General features: G+C 36.0%; 1 protein-coding gene across 3 annotated transcripts in view; it reads right to left on the minus strand.

Moving 5' to 3' along the window:
• LOC111861830 (kinesin-like protein KIF20A) overlaps positions 1–13,108 on the minus strand; it is a 66,242-nt gene that overhangs the window by 28,875 nt on the left and 24,259 nt on the right. For all 3 annotated transcript variants that reach the window (XM_023846734.2, XM_023846732.2, XM_023846733.2), the window contains 7 exons: positions 8,826–9,006; positions 8,166–8,268; positions 6,335–6,399; positions 4,986–5,125; positions 3,884–4,028; positions 1,848–2,015; positions 563–670 (listed from right to left, as the gene is read on the minus strand). In XM_023846734.2, the coding sequence (XP_023702502.1) occupies positions 563–670; positions 1,848–2,015; positions 3,884–4,028; positions 4,986–5,125; positions 6,335–6,399; positions 8,166–8,268; positions 8,826–9,006 (910 nt within the window). The remainder of the gene's footprint in view (positions 1–562; positions 671–1,847; positions 2,016–3,883; positions 4,029–4,985; positions 5,126–6,334; positions 6,400–8,165; positions 8,269–8,825; positions 9,007–13,108) is intronic.

The raw sequence follows: 13,108 nt of genomic DNA on the forward strand, positions 1-13,108 counted from the left end.
AAGTTTCTGTTGAATACTTAACACAACACGCTTCCTTTTAAACCCCGACATTTTGCTAACGCACTTGAAGATCTATATTAAGAAACTGATACTTACTTTCACAATGCACTCTCACACTGAGATGGTACCGTTAAATAACCTGGGGCGGTGTATTTGTCCTTGAAACTTTCCAAAAATTCTTGCATTCTTTCACCCCCACCCTAGAACATTGTGTTCGCATAACGGGACGAAATAATGCAGAGCTCGGTTCACACTAGTGCGAAAATAGTGTTAAACTCACCATGTGAAACAAAAGTGAATGAATATTAAACAACATATAAACTTAAAAAAAAAACCCCGGTTAAGCCGCAAACCGGTTAATCCGCCCCCGGATAATCGAGAGTTGACTGTACATATGAAAACAGGGAGAAATTAAAATCAACAAATTTAAGGAAGAAAAGGAGGAGGATAAAGACTAATTTAATTTTCATGCAGGGAAACTTCTTTAGACATATTACCAGAACTAAAGGGCACAATTATCTTGAAGAATGAACTCCTTGTACATAATTTCATTGTAGTTTACCTGAATTTTGTCCTGTTTTTTACAGAGCTCTTCCCTCATTGCTGCCAGTTGACTTTCAAGCTCCTTGATTAGAACACTTCTGTCTCCTTCACAAGCAGCTTGGGCAGCCTGCAATATACAAAATAATGCTCCTGTCAAACATCATACACACAAAAACATGCTATCCTGGGGACGATAATTGTAAACAAGGCTTCTAATTCCTGCAGCCTTAGAGCTGCCAGAAATAACCTCAAAGTTTTGCACTGCTGCAAATGATGTAATTCTCACCATATGAAACAAATATCCCATACCAAATTGAAACTACAGAGTGTCCCATACATCTTGAAATGAGTCCTGCTCATGCAGTCAGAGAATGGCTGCATGAACAGTTCCCTCAATGCTGGGTTAGAATGTGAGGACAACTGGCCAAAACACTCCCCCTTACATTACATCTCTCAATTTTTACATTTACTTCTTGCCATCTGAAAGCCAAGATGTATGTAGTGAAAGTAAGCAGTATCTGCCATCTTTAAGAGTGAACTGTCACTACAGGCAATGAGATCACAGCACAAACAAGTCCACAGTACTCTTGGACTGGCAATATTTGTGCTTGTGTGAACAGTAAACATATTATTAAGAGCTGTATCAAAAGTTACATTCTGTACATAATTTCAGACTTACAGGACACTTGTATGTCTCTTCATTTCTGCAGTTAAGTTTCCTTTTCCCAAGCAAGTGTGTGCATGTGTGGAGGGTGGGAGTTGTGTGAAAGGCAAGACAGAAAGAGTAGCTATCTTTTAAGCACAGCCATTAATACAGTACTGATTTTTAATGCTAATGAATATACAGTGTTCCCAGTCACAGTGGCTGAGCAGTCTTCTACTGCTTGAACACTGGCATCATGGGTTCGAATTCCATTTGGGCTATGGATGTGGCCAACTAATGATTACCCCAGGCCAGTGAGGTGTTGTGGTTGTTGATACACACCTGGTGATGACTGTGGGAAGGAAATGAGAAAAGAAAGGAAAACATGTAATCAGACCTTGACTTTGTAGCTGCTTGTGACAGTCATCACAGAGTAGTTTACCCTACAGCCAGATAATCACATGTCTGCTGTCTCATATGCCTGTATCCTTGCATTTGTGTTGTCTTACGAAGGAAGAGGCCCCGCAATGGACTGATTCCCTGTTCAAGGAAGTCTACCACACATCTCTAAACAAGAATCTAAAAGCTGGAAAAAGGGAGGCATAGGACTGCATTAATCTGTTACGCAATATGTAGAAAATGAAGAATTATGTAATGTTACCTCTTTAAGTTTCTCACTGTTTTTCAGAGATAACTTGCACTGAGCCAGTTCAAACATCAGCTTGGAGTATTTGCTCGAGAGCTCACTGCATTCCTTCTGTGATGCCTTGAGTAATTCATCTGATACAAGAAGCTTCTCTTGTAAGCATGCCACTTCTGCATCAATGTCCTAATAAAAATTGATACAACAGGTTTATCTATCAGTACCCCAGTACCCATTTACTTCATGCAATGAATTCAAGGAACATATCTAAAAATACAGCAAAACTTGTCCTACAAAATGATATGGATTAAACATAAACATGTATATATTAGAAAATGTGTTGCTTCCTAAGAATAGAGTGAAAAACAATTTGAAATTACCTGTAACTAAGAGAACCATAAAGAAATATAGGAAAGTAATAGAAAGAGTGCATGTAAAGATACGTTATTTTTTGTTTATGTAACTTCTGTACTGTGCTTCCAGGAAGGTACATTTATTGGAAGTTTGAAAGGACAAACCTTGATCATTCACAAAATATACGGGGAATATTTCAGTAGACTAAAGTGTGTGTGTGCGTGTGCACGTGCGAGCGCATATGTTCACACATGTTTGTGTGTTCATATGTTCACGTGATGTAGTAGGGCACAGCAAGTAGATTTAATATGCACCAGTGAAGGTCTGCAACAGAACAATTACAACATGTCTCGAGTTGAAAAATATGTTGTGATCCATAAAAGCACAGAAAAACACCCAAATAGAAAAATTCAACAGAAACTATGGGAGATTTGAGAGAGAAGGGAAACTGCACCCAACTTGAATTACACAACTAAGAGATTTCATCCCAGCTCTAAATAAGGATTAAACTACTTTATTGAACAAGCAGAAATAACACACTAAGTACTATGACAAGGTTCTGGCCTTCTTCTAAATATGTACAATATGTATTTATACAGTGCAGTGACAAGCTTGAAAAATAATATAATACGGAAAATTAGTAATCCTTTCATGCACAAATGACAACATCTTAGGTTCAGAAAATGAACTTAAAAGTATGCTTATAATTAAATAGTATTATTAAATTCTACAAAATGAAAATATTTTTCAAGAAAGAAATACAGTACAAGTAAAACTTATTTTAGAAAGTAAAATAAAAGAAGAATTAGACAACTCAGATCTATGTTATACAATTCTAACTGTGATATACATGAAAAAATAATTTTTGAACAGATATGAGGAACATTTTCAAGAATCTTAACATGACATGAAATATTTGATGCCCATACTGCCCTGTAGACATAAAGCTTTGGACAATACCAAAAATTATTCACAAACATAAGAAACAAAAATTAAATTTCTAAAATCCTTTGATAAATACAGATTAATAGGCTACAGAAGAAATGAAGACTTCAAGAAAGAAAGAAACACATTTTGCTTAAATTAAATAATAATTTAATACAGAACTAATAATATGGTTCTGTGGCAGGTTCCAAGTACAGTAAGGAACCCCATTTGGGTGCGCCATAGCTCAAGCAGTTAGTTGCTGGCTTCCCACCACGGTGGCCTGGGTTCGATCCCGGGTCTGGACAAGCGTGATTTGTGGTGGACAAAGTGGCTCTGGGGCAGATTTTCTCTGAGTANACAAGCGTGATTTGTGGTGGACAAAGTGGCTCCGGGGCAGATTTTCTCTGAGTACTTTGGTTCCCCTGCCAGTCTTCATTCCACCAGTTGCTCCACAATCACTCTCACCTATCATCTGGGGCTGGTACAACAGGCCAGAAGTGGCCGCAGTACAAGGGAGTTAGTCCCACCACACTAGCAATAAAGAAAAACCAGACTGATAAAAGGTAAAGCTACTAAGTAACTATTAGCAGCTCAGAAAGGATTCTGTACTGTGTAATTAGTTACTAAATTCAAGGAACTGTATTCCAGCAAAACATTATTATATGCTACATCAGAAAGGTTGGTCAACCAAGAACAAGATGGAGAGGAAGTCAATGACAGTGGGTCAAGAATATACCTATTGCGCAACTCACTGACATAGATCGTTAACATGCCTGCATTGTTGTGTTCTCTTCTTCAGAATCATTATCAGCACAGTGCCGTTTTCTTTTTAGCTGTTGCTCATAGTATTCTTGCAACTTGTTCACTCTCCAGTCACCCATCTGCTCATACCGATGCTGTGTGTCTTCCAAACGAGACCTAATAATTATAAAGTCGCACATTTGTAATACAATGAACCATCACAATTGTAATAATTCTAAACCACAACACCCGAGAGCTTTAAAAAGAGAGAGAGAGAGAGGAGAAGAAGAAGAGAGAGAGAGGAAGAAGAAGAAGGGTAGAACATCATAGCACTTTGCAGTATGATGCTCCAAAAAAATTCACAGGAACAAAAGAACAGAACTACAGCAAATATGGTAATACGAAACTATGTAGTACCTTATTCCAAAATATACCAACTTATATGGTATTAAAAAAATCACGAACATTGGAATTTGTGGTAAGACAGGATGAACATTTAGTGATCAAGCTGAAAAGCAGAAGAGGACAACTGGTCCCAAGTAAAACAAAACTGATGAGACTGTTCAGCAGTAGTACTTCCATAATTCAGACTTTCACTAATTTGGACAAGTGTTCACTCCCAATTAGTCCAAAGTAGTGAGGTCTTACTTTATTAGGTTTATGACCCATAATTAATGAACAGTGCTGACAAACAGCAGTTAAGACCCATAAAGTAAAGTAAAGGTATCCCTGTAACATGCTGTGGAGACCCATAGGGTTGTGAGATGTTGAGGTTCCCACATTTTCTAGACAAACGGCTCATAGATGACGGCAAGGTTGTCAGCCTTACGCTCCAGCCACCCATTCCCCTCAAGAATATTCCTGGTACTCATTTCTGTTAGAGGCTGAGTCAACCTAAGGGCCATAGTGCAGCTGGAAGGATTAGTTCAATTGAAAAATATCCAATGACCTCATCGGGACTTGAACCCATGACCTTCCAGCTTGTAGCATAGTGCCTCAACCAACTACACTACTGCGTACCTCCCAATTAGACACATGTTAAAGTGAATTCATTAAAGCAGCAACAGCACAAATAAAAGATTTACTGCAAGCAGAGACTGCTTGATGTGGATAACTGCAAATTATGGTACTCACTTCCAATCTGCTTGTGCTTCAACCATCATACTGGAGAATTTATCACATAGCTCTTGCCGTACTTTAGCCTCTAATGACAGTTTTTCTGCATGCTCCGCTGCCAGCTGCTTTTTCAGTTCACCAACTTTATTTACAAGGATCTGCAAAACAAGGTCTTTGATTATCTGATTAGCAAATAATGATAATTGAAATTGAAAATGTCATTAAATTACATTATAAATAAAAAAATTACCAGATATAAGAAAAATGTGTATATAAGAGTTCAGTTTCCACTACAATTTATCTATTTAGAGTGTGAAAGATGGAGGAAATTAATGATGCATTTCATTATATATTCATATACATTTTATAAAGTATGTTGTGATTAAAACTTAGGTTACACTGGGATTTATAGAAATGACCTACCACAGAAAACACATAGTCTATCTAGCTTCTCTGAAAAGTCAAGTACGTCCTTGGTCACAAAAGGGAGCTCATTCCCTTTTATTTAAAATTTATGTGCATTCATTAACTCAGTCTCTTTCATGGTTTGAATTACATTTTTGTAATGGTGCCTCCCATTTGTGATTTTATTAACAATCGTTAAATTTTCAGTCACATGAAGTTTTTACATTAAATTCATTTTCCTTCTTAATTCAATACATGTTCTGATCAGAATTCAGCATCAGGAGAGAGATACACAACAGACAACAAGTTCTGAGCAAGCTATGAGTTAAAATTAAATTGGTAATTAGGTTGGATCTGACATAATTAAAAGTATATACATAAAAGTACTTACATATATGAATAAAGACAATGAAGAAATTAGGAATAGAAATTTTTTGACAATTTTCATACTATAGATATTCTCTGATGCTTAATAAATCTAGTAAACATGTTAAAAGTTAAAAATTAAGAGGTTTGTAAATGTCTTTGTACTGTGTTTGTGTTTAACACTCCACTCTTGTGGGATGTGGTTTTGTTTCCTTCAAGCTTTTCTGCTCTGCCTCTATTTATCTTATTTATAAGAGTTATATTACAGAACTGCTCATTTTCGAGTTGTCTTCTACCTGCTCTTATTGGGGTTTCTGGATAATTTATTGATATCTTGACTCTGTTAATATGTAATAGAATGTTTTCATATTGTGTGTGTTAGGCAACAATTTGCGATTCTGCTGAGTGAGTATTACCGTCTTGAATCTACGAAACTGATTACATTATCCGAGTTAAAGCTGCAACTTAAAATGTAAATGAATGGGACCAAGAATAAAATGATCTAAAATGAGACTAGAAAAACTGCACAGAATGACACTATTCTGTACACTAGAAGTTAAAATATCATTTTCATTATTAAAATAAAATTTCTTTACCTCAATCTGATTGTGCAAATGCTGATTATCTCGACTGCTTGGTAGTGGTGAAGTAGATATATCTCCTATAAAGATAACATCAAAAATTAAATAGGAAAGCTTATATATTAGCATGAATTGCTTGCTGTGGGAAAGGAGGAAATTCAATGAATCAGAAAGTCAGAGATTTCTGCAGCTAACATGTGGAGTGATCATCCTTATTATTAAAGCACCCATCAATAATGCAACAATATTTTAAAATATAAAAGACATCTGGAATATGTTTCTCAGTAAAAGTGTAACTTTTAATATTTTATGATGTTAAAATCATAAAATATAATTAAGATGCCAAAAGTATAACTTATACGCTAAAAGTGATTATTAGATTACTAAATGTCTCTAGTTTTTCATGTGTTTCTACCCTTTACAACATGTTTTAGCTGCACATAGGCCATCATCAGGCAATTTTTCTTTTATTTTCAGGGAGACCACTGCACTGTTCACTTGTCCATTGTACTTCCATGCATGCTGTTGTCATGACAATTCAGTAGAGGAAATCATGCATCTTAAGGGACCAACATGGTAAGGTACTGTCCTGCCAGACTATAACACAATTATAATCACTGTCCTGCAGTTGAGATGGATGAAACTGCGGGCATATCCAGATAAGAGCCCCCACAAATTGCTATATATATAAGAAGGCCCCCATAATTTCTAGCATGTTAACTTCACATAAGATATTCACTTTTGGACTTGTTCTCTCAAGCTTGTAGGAAATGATCAGGTTATGTGCATTCATGATGTCAGACACACTGAATGTAGCCTTGTCAGTCAACAATTATCTGCTCAGAAAGTGTCTGTCTGTATCCATCTGTTCACATGTCAAAGTTCTGAAAATGCCTGCACATGATGAATGTGGGATGGAAATATTTTCATGTATGTACATTGCATCAGCAGACTGTACAAGGAACATCTGCTTCCATTGATGCCTTACAGACTTCTGAGGGCTTTGCCTGCATAACTTGCAGAACCACAATTTAAGTATTACGTTTACTTCCACCAAACACTTCAAAATGGAGCCAGTTTCCTTGAACATTTAACATTTACTATGGATATTTCAGTGTGACAGGGCTTCAGAACACCCTACACATGTTGATACTCTTGCTGCACTTTCATAACACTTTGAGGATGGCAAAACCATATGACCAACTTGGTTCTTTAATGCAGAGTTGGTACCATTTTGTAACTCCTACAGCTCATACACTGCACTGATGTTCCTTATGCACCTAGACAGCGCAAGAAATGTTGTACAGGCAGTTACAGAACAAAGCTTTACATTCACATCATTTCTAAAAATCACAATGTATTTTCTTAATCATTTTATGATCCTAATATTTCTTATGGATAATGAGGAGCTTCATAACCTGTACTCTTCTCCAAGTATAATTAGAATGATCAAGTCAAGGAGGATGAGGTGGGCAGGGAAGTAGCACAAATGAGGGAGAAGAGAAATGCATATAGGATATCGGTCAAAAAGCCAGAAGGAAAGAGACCACTGGGAAGACCAAGGCATAGGTGGGTGGATAATATTAAAATGGATCTTAGAGAGATAGGATGGGATGCTATGGATTGGATTGATCTGGCTCAGGATAGGGACCAGTGGAGGGCTCTTGTGAACATGGTAATGAACCTTTTGGTTCCATAAAATGCTGGGAAATTCTTGAGTATCTGCAGATTTGGCTTCTCGAGAAGGGCTCAGCTCCATAAGTAACTAAGTTATTTCTTTCTTATGGAAGAAATCAAAAATTTCCTTTTCACTTCATGCCAGACTTTCTTTATGCTGAGTATATACCTTCACAGGTGCCATCTGATATTAGAGTTGAGCTCTTAGAGATATACTGAGAGAAACGTGATGATCTGGGAACACGCTTCCTATGTCTGGCTGGCAGAATTATCTACAAGGAAATAAAAAATAAAACCTTATTAATAAATAATTTACAGGTAGAGATTTATTTTGCTTAATATATATTTGAAATTTCCAGAGCAGTGAATATTTGTACTGTGGCCTTCTGAGTTATGATTCCGTGTAGTCGAAGATGGTCACCGATATTTCAGAAGATCCTACTGCGTCCATGTAAAGCAATTGGTAAAGTTTCCCCTGAAGCTGTTATTTTTAAATCACTATAGTATTTGATAAAATCTAGTGATCATTTTGTTCTTGCATATTCAAAACATTTATCTAATTCTTCTCCAAACTTATTTGCATAATTTTGAAGAAATAAAGATATGAAAGTAGGTGGAAATATTTTTCCCTGAGAAATATGTGACACACAAGCTACATTAGAACATCTCTTATGCAAGGAAGATTGCACACATAATTGAAAATCCGTAATAGAGAACTTGTGGGAACCATGACTAACTCTGTTTCAAGTGGATCAGCCTAAACTTTAACATTTTTATACCGTGAATATGACTAATGCAGGTATACACTAACAATGATAAAAATATTTACCTGCTTTGCTACAGCTGAAAACATCAGCACATTGAAAGTTTCTTCCCGCAGAAATGACGTGGGGTTCACATTAACTATCATTGAAAAACATTCATTTCCATTTAGTGCCCCCTGAAAGAGTCTTGTTAGCTTAGAATCTCTAAATGGAATCAACTTCTTGCTTCTGCACATCTGGTTATCCCTGAGAACAAACAAACTATTTCTTTATAAGATCCAAAGAAAATACCAATTATAAGGAAGAAACCTGACAACAAAAATGGTCTGAAATATTCAATAAATAATGAATGAATTAATTAATTTGTATCACATTTGAATGTGGCATGAAAGCCGTTTCTTCTACTACTGCAGGCATAAATATAGAAAATAATACTGTAAAGTAAGAACAAAATAATATTATATTGCAGCATCCTGTTACACTTTTCACTTAGTGTTGATTAGTTAGTCTCACGTGAAAAATTATGTTCTATAAAATTTATTAACTTTAAAAGTTTGAAAGTCCATCACTACATGTTCTGACCAATGTGGCCATCATCAGGTGTTATTATTTTTGGTGAGGAAACCGCTGTTGCTTATGTTAAAATATATATATCCTCTCGATGTCCATGTGTTTCAGTTGGTGGGATGTGTTCTCTCTTGTTGTGTCTTGTGCTGTGTGTCTTGTTTTCACGTTTGCCGAGTTGGACTGGTTCTTTCTTTCATAATGTGTTCATGTCACTATCTGTTGTTTAATTCATGTATTACTTCAAATATCAGCTTATGGGTGTTGACGTATGTGTTGTTCATTTGAAATCCATCTTTACTCATTTTATATATATATATGGTATTTCTCCAGTGTATTCAGATTTTTCCTTTTTTCTCTATTTTTATTACTTTCATAGTGTTATACTCCTATATGCATGTCCTGTATTTAATACATGATTTGAATATCCTGAGTTGCTGTTATTACTTACATACATACATCAGCGTTTCAGAGTATTCACAAGTGTGCAACTGGCACTGAATATAAAACTTGTCAAACAACAGTCACAAGACAATCACAGATAAAATCGTAGAAACATCAATTCAACCATAGTTAAAATCTAAACTGAATACCTCAAATAAATAAATACAATGTTACACATACAATTACACCAACAAGACAATTAGCAATACATAATAATTCTTCTTCCTTAACTTACACTTACACTTAATGTCTATATTGATGCCTACTGTGGGACATCCATCAGTCAGCATGCACCCCCCTTCTATTCCTTAGCTGTTGATCCCGATAGAAGAGCAAAAATTCATCAACAGTATATGACGGATTATGTATTAGGACATCTCTTATTTCATTTATAAACTGTTTTTTATCATGTACCAGGTTAGATAAATATCCGGGCAGACTGTTAAATATTTTTATACTCATGCAATGGACCCCTTTCTGCCTCATTGCGAGATGTGATTGTAGGACATGTAAATTTCTTTCGTGTCTTGTTGGTCTCTCATAAATTGAATAACTAAAAGTAAAATACTCCAAGTTATTTATCATAAAAGTCATCAGAGATAAAATATATTGAGACATCAGTGTTAATATATTTAACTTTATAAATGCTGGCCTACATGACTCTCTATGTTTCATCCCCATTATTATTCTAATAGTCTTCTTTTGTAAGAGAAAGATCTTCTTGGCCTCTGACGAATTACCCCAAAAAACTATTCCATATCTCATGAGTGAATGAAAGTATGCATGATATATCATTTTAAGTGTTGTAACATTACTGTATGGTTTCATAATTCATATTGCATAACATGCCTTTCCCAATCTGGGTAACAATGATTCAACCTGTGTCTTCCAATTCAAGCACTTATCAATTTCAATGCCCAATGCCCAATATTGTCAGTATTTAATGCTGACGGCAGGTCATTAATATATAAAAGGAACAACAAAGGACCCAAAATCGAGCCCTGTGGCACTCCATATTTGACAGTTCCCCAGTCTGAACAGCATTTACCATTTTCATTATTATAGAGTTCAACTCTTTGCCTTCTATTTTCCAGATAGGACTTCTTATTGCCTGTATATGTTCTTTATGTCTGGTCTGGAATGTTCAGGCTGCTTACCCTATATATTTTAGTGGGAAATTCATGTCTCATTTGGTATATGTCACTTTTTTGTATCTGTATGCTGTGGACTCGAATTTTTGTTGTTTTGGGGTTTTGAATGACTTATGCTTAAGTTTGTATTATATTCACTGTTATATAACACATCTTATATAATATTAATTCCTTTGTTTCATTTGTTTTTGGACATGTATTCACTCTGTTCATTAAGTAGTTCCCCCCCCCCTTGGCACTACAGCCCCAGTGGGCCTAGGCCTATCTCCATGAACTCCGTTCATTTCGGTTTTTCTAGATCTTACACATACGGTAGGATTCCTTGGGCGAGTGATCAGCTTGTCGCAAGGCCTCTACCTATAGACAAACACAGAAAAACGCACACAAACATCCATGCCCTGAGTGGGATTCGAACCCACGATCCCGGCTTCCGAGCGAGCGAAGACAGTGCATGCCTTAGACCGCTCGGCTACCGTGACCGGCTCATTAAGTAGTTAGTGTTTGTTATTTTATGTTCATATGGGTGGCACGAGTCATTCAGTATTATGGTATCTGTAGGTGTAGGTTTCCTATATATCCCATATTCTAGTTTTGTTCTTTTTCGGTGTATTATAAGATCCAGGAAATTTATGGAATTCTGTTGTTCTTCTTTGACAGTAAATTTTGTATTGGTTGGTTATTTACTGAATTCAGTGTGTTTCATCTATATTTGCTTTCTTTCAGTTGTAAATTATGAGAATGTCCACATATCTAAATTACCCAATTATCTGGTTTTCCTTCAAGATTGGGTACAGTTATTTACGCTCCATATATTGGATATATTTTGGCTAATATAGCAGAAGTAAGAGCACCCATTGCAAATCATTCTGTTTGTAATATTGTTGGTTGAATTGAAAGTAAATTTATTATATTATTGTTTTTCATATGTCTATTTCTTTTTGATTAGTTTCTGTAATTTCTGGGTCATTCTCTATTATATTGTAACATGTTATATGTCGTCCATTGCTCAGCAACGGATACAATGGAAACTGTTGAGTTCCCACAGCGACAAGTCGAATACCAACAGACTGTTGTCTAGGGAGAACCGTGGCAACAAGTTGTTGAACCAGCGGGAATAACACACTTCCGCGGTAATGAGCGTAGGACACGTGAAACCGGATGGTTGAAGATGGTGTCCTCTAAGTGGTTCAAAAGACCCCTATATATTGAAATCCAGCATTCGCCGATATATAGCTGAAGACAAGTATGAACGAGACAGTCAAGATCCAGCCATGGCCAAGGACAGTTGAGAGGTCGGAGCCGCAGTAGAAGTACTGAAGTTGAGGCAGTAGTTATGATACTGAAAGTGATAGTAATTGTATTCCAGACTTTACGTAAGTGTGGATGAATGAGTTCAATAAATACTCGTTGAATCCAAAGGCTATGTGAAGTTATTTGTCACGTGACAATATTTTCTATTATACTGACGACCTCTGATTTTAGTATATTAGTATATATATTCTTTATCAAATGATGAAATTCTCACATCTTCGTTAATTTCTATGTATTGTAAGTCTGTAGTCAATAAAAGCCTTTTTTTAACATATAATATATAAATTTATAAAGCACAAAGATAAATTTCATGAAAGGCTGCAGAGAAATCATTCCTTAGGCTGTCATGACAGTTCAAATTCTAAAAATTAATATTTTAGTATATTTTGTGAATATTGCCACTTTATTTATAAAAAAAGTAAAGCTATCCCTGTAACAGGCCATGAAGGCCCATAGGGATGTGATACGTCGAGGCTCCCACACTATCTAGATAATCGGCTCAAAGATGGCTGTAAGGTTGTCAGCCTTATGCACCAGGCCACTTTATTTATAATTAGCCCAATAAAACACTATTCTGAATGATGGCAAGTAATTACATCCTTTACTATCATACATTTTTATAATGTTTAAATTAACCCGTTGCCGTGGTTCGTCGTGTATGTTTCGTCAGGGATTTAAATCGTCTGGGGGGGTTCGACGTGTATGTTTCGTTCAGCTGCACACCTATGTTATAACGCCCATAATAATTGATGGTTTTGCTGTAGATTGTTAGATTTTTCGCTGGCCTGTTGTCAGTAGAACAGAGTATAAATAAGACACGACTTTATCTGCGCCAATTCATCGTTACATATGCCTGTCTTGCAGCAAAGTTCCTGTGG

The sequence above is a fragment of the Cryptotermes secundus genome, unplaced genomic scaffold, assembly GCF_002891405.2.
Source record: "Cryptotermes secundus unplaced genomic scaffold, Csec_1.0 scaffold819, whole genome shotgun sequence".
NCBI classification, from domain to species: Eukaryota; Metazoa; Arthropoda; class Insecta; order Blattodea; family Kalotermitidae; genus Cryptotermes; species Cryptotermes secundus.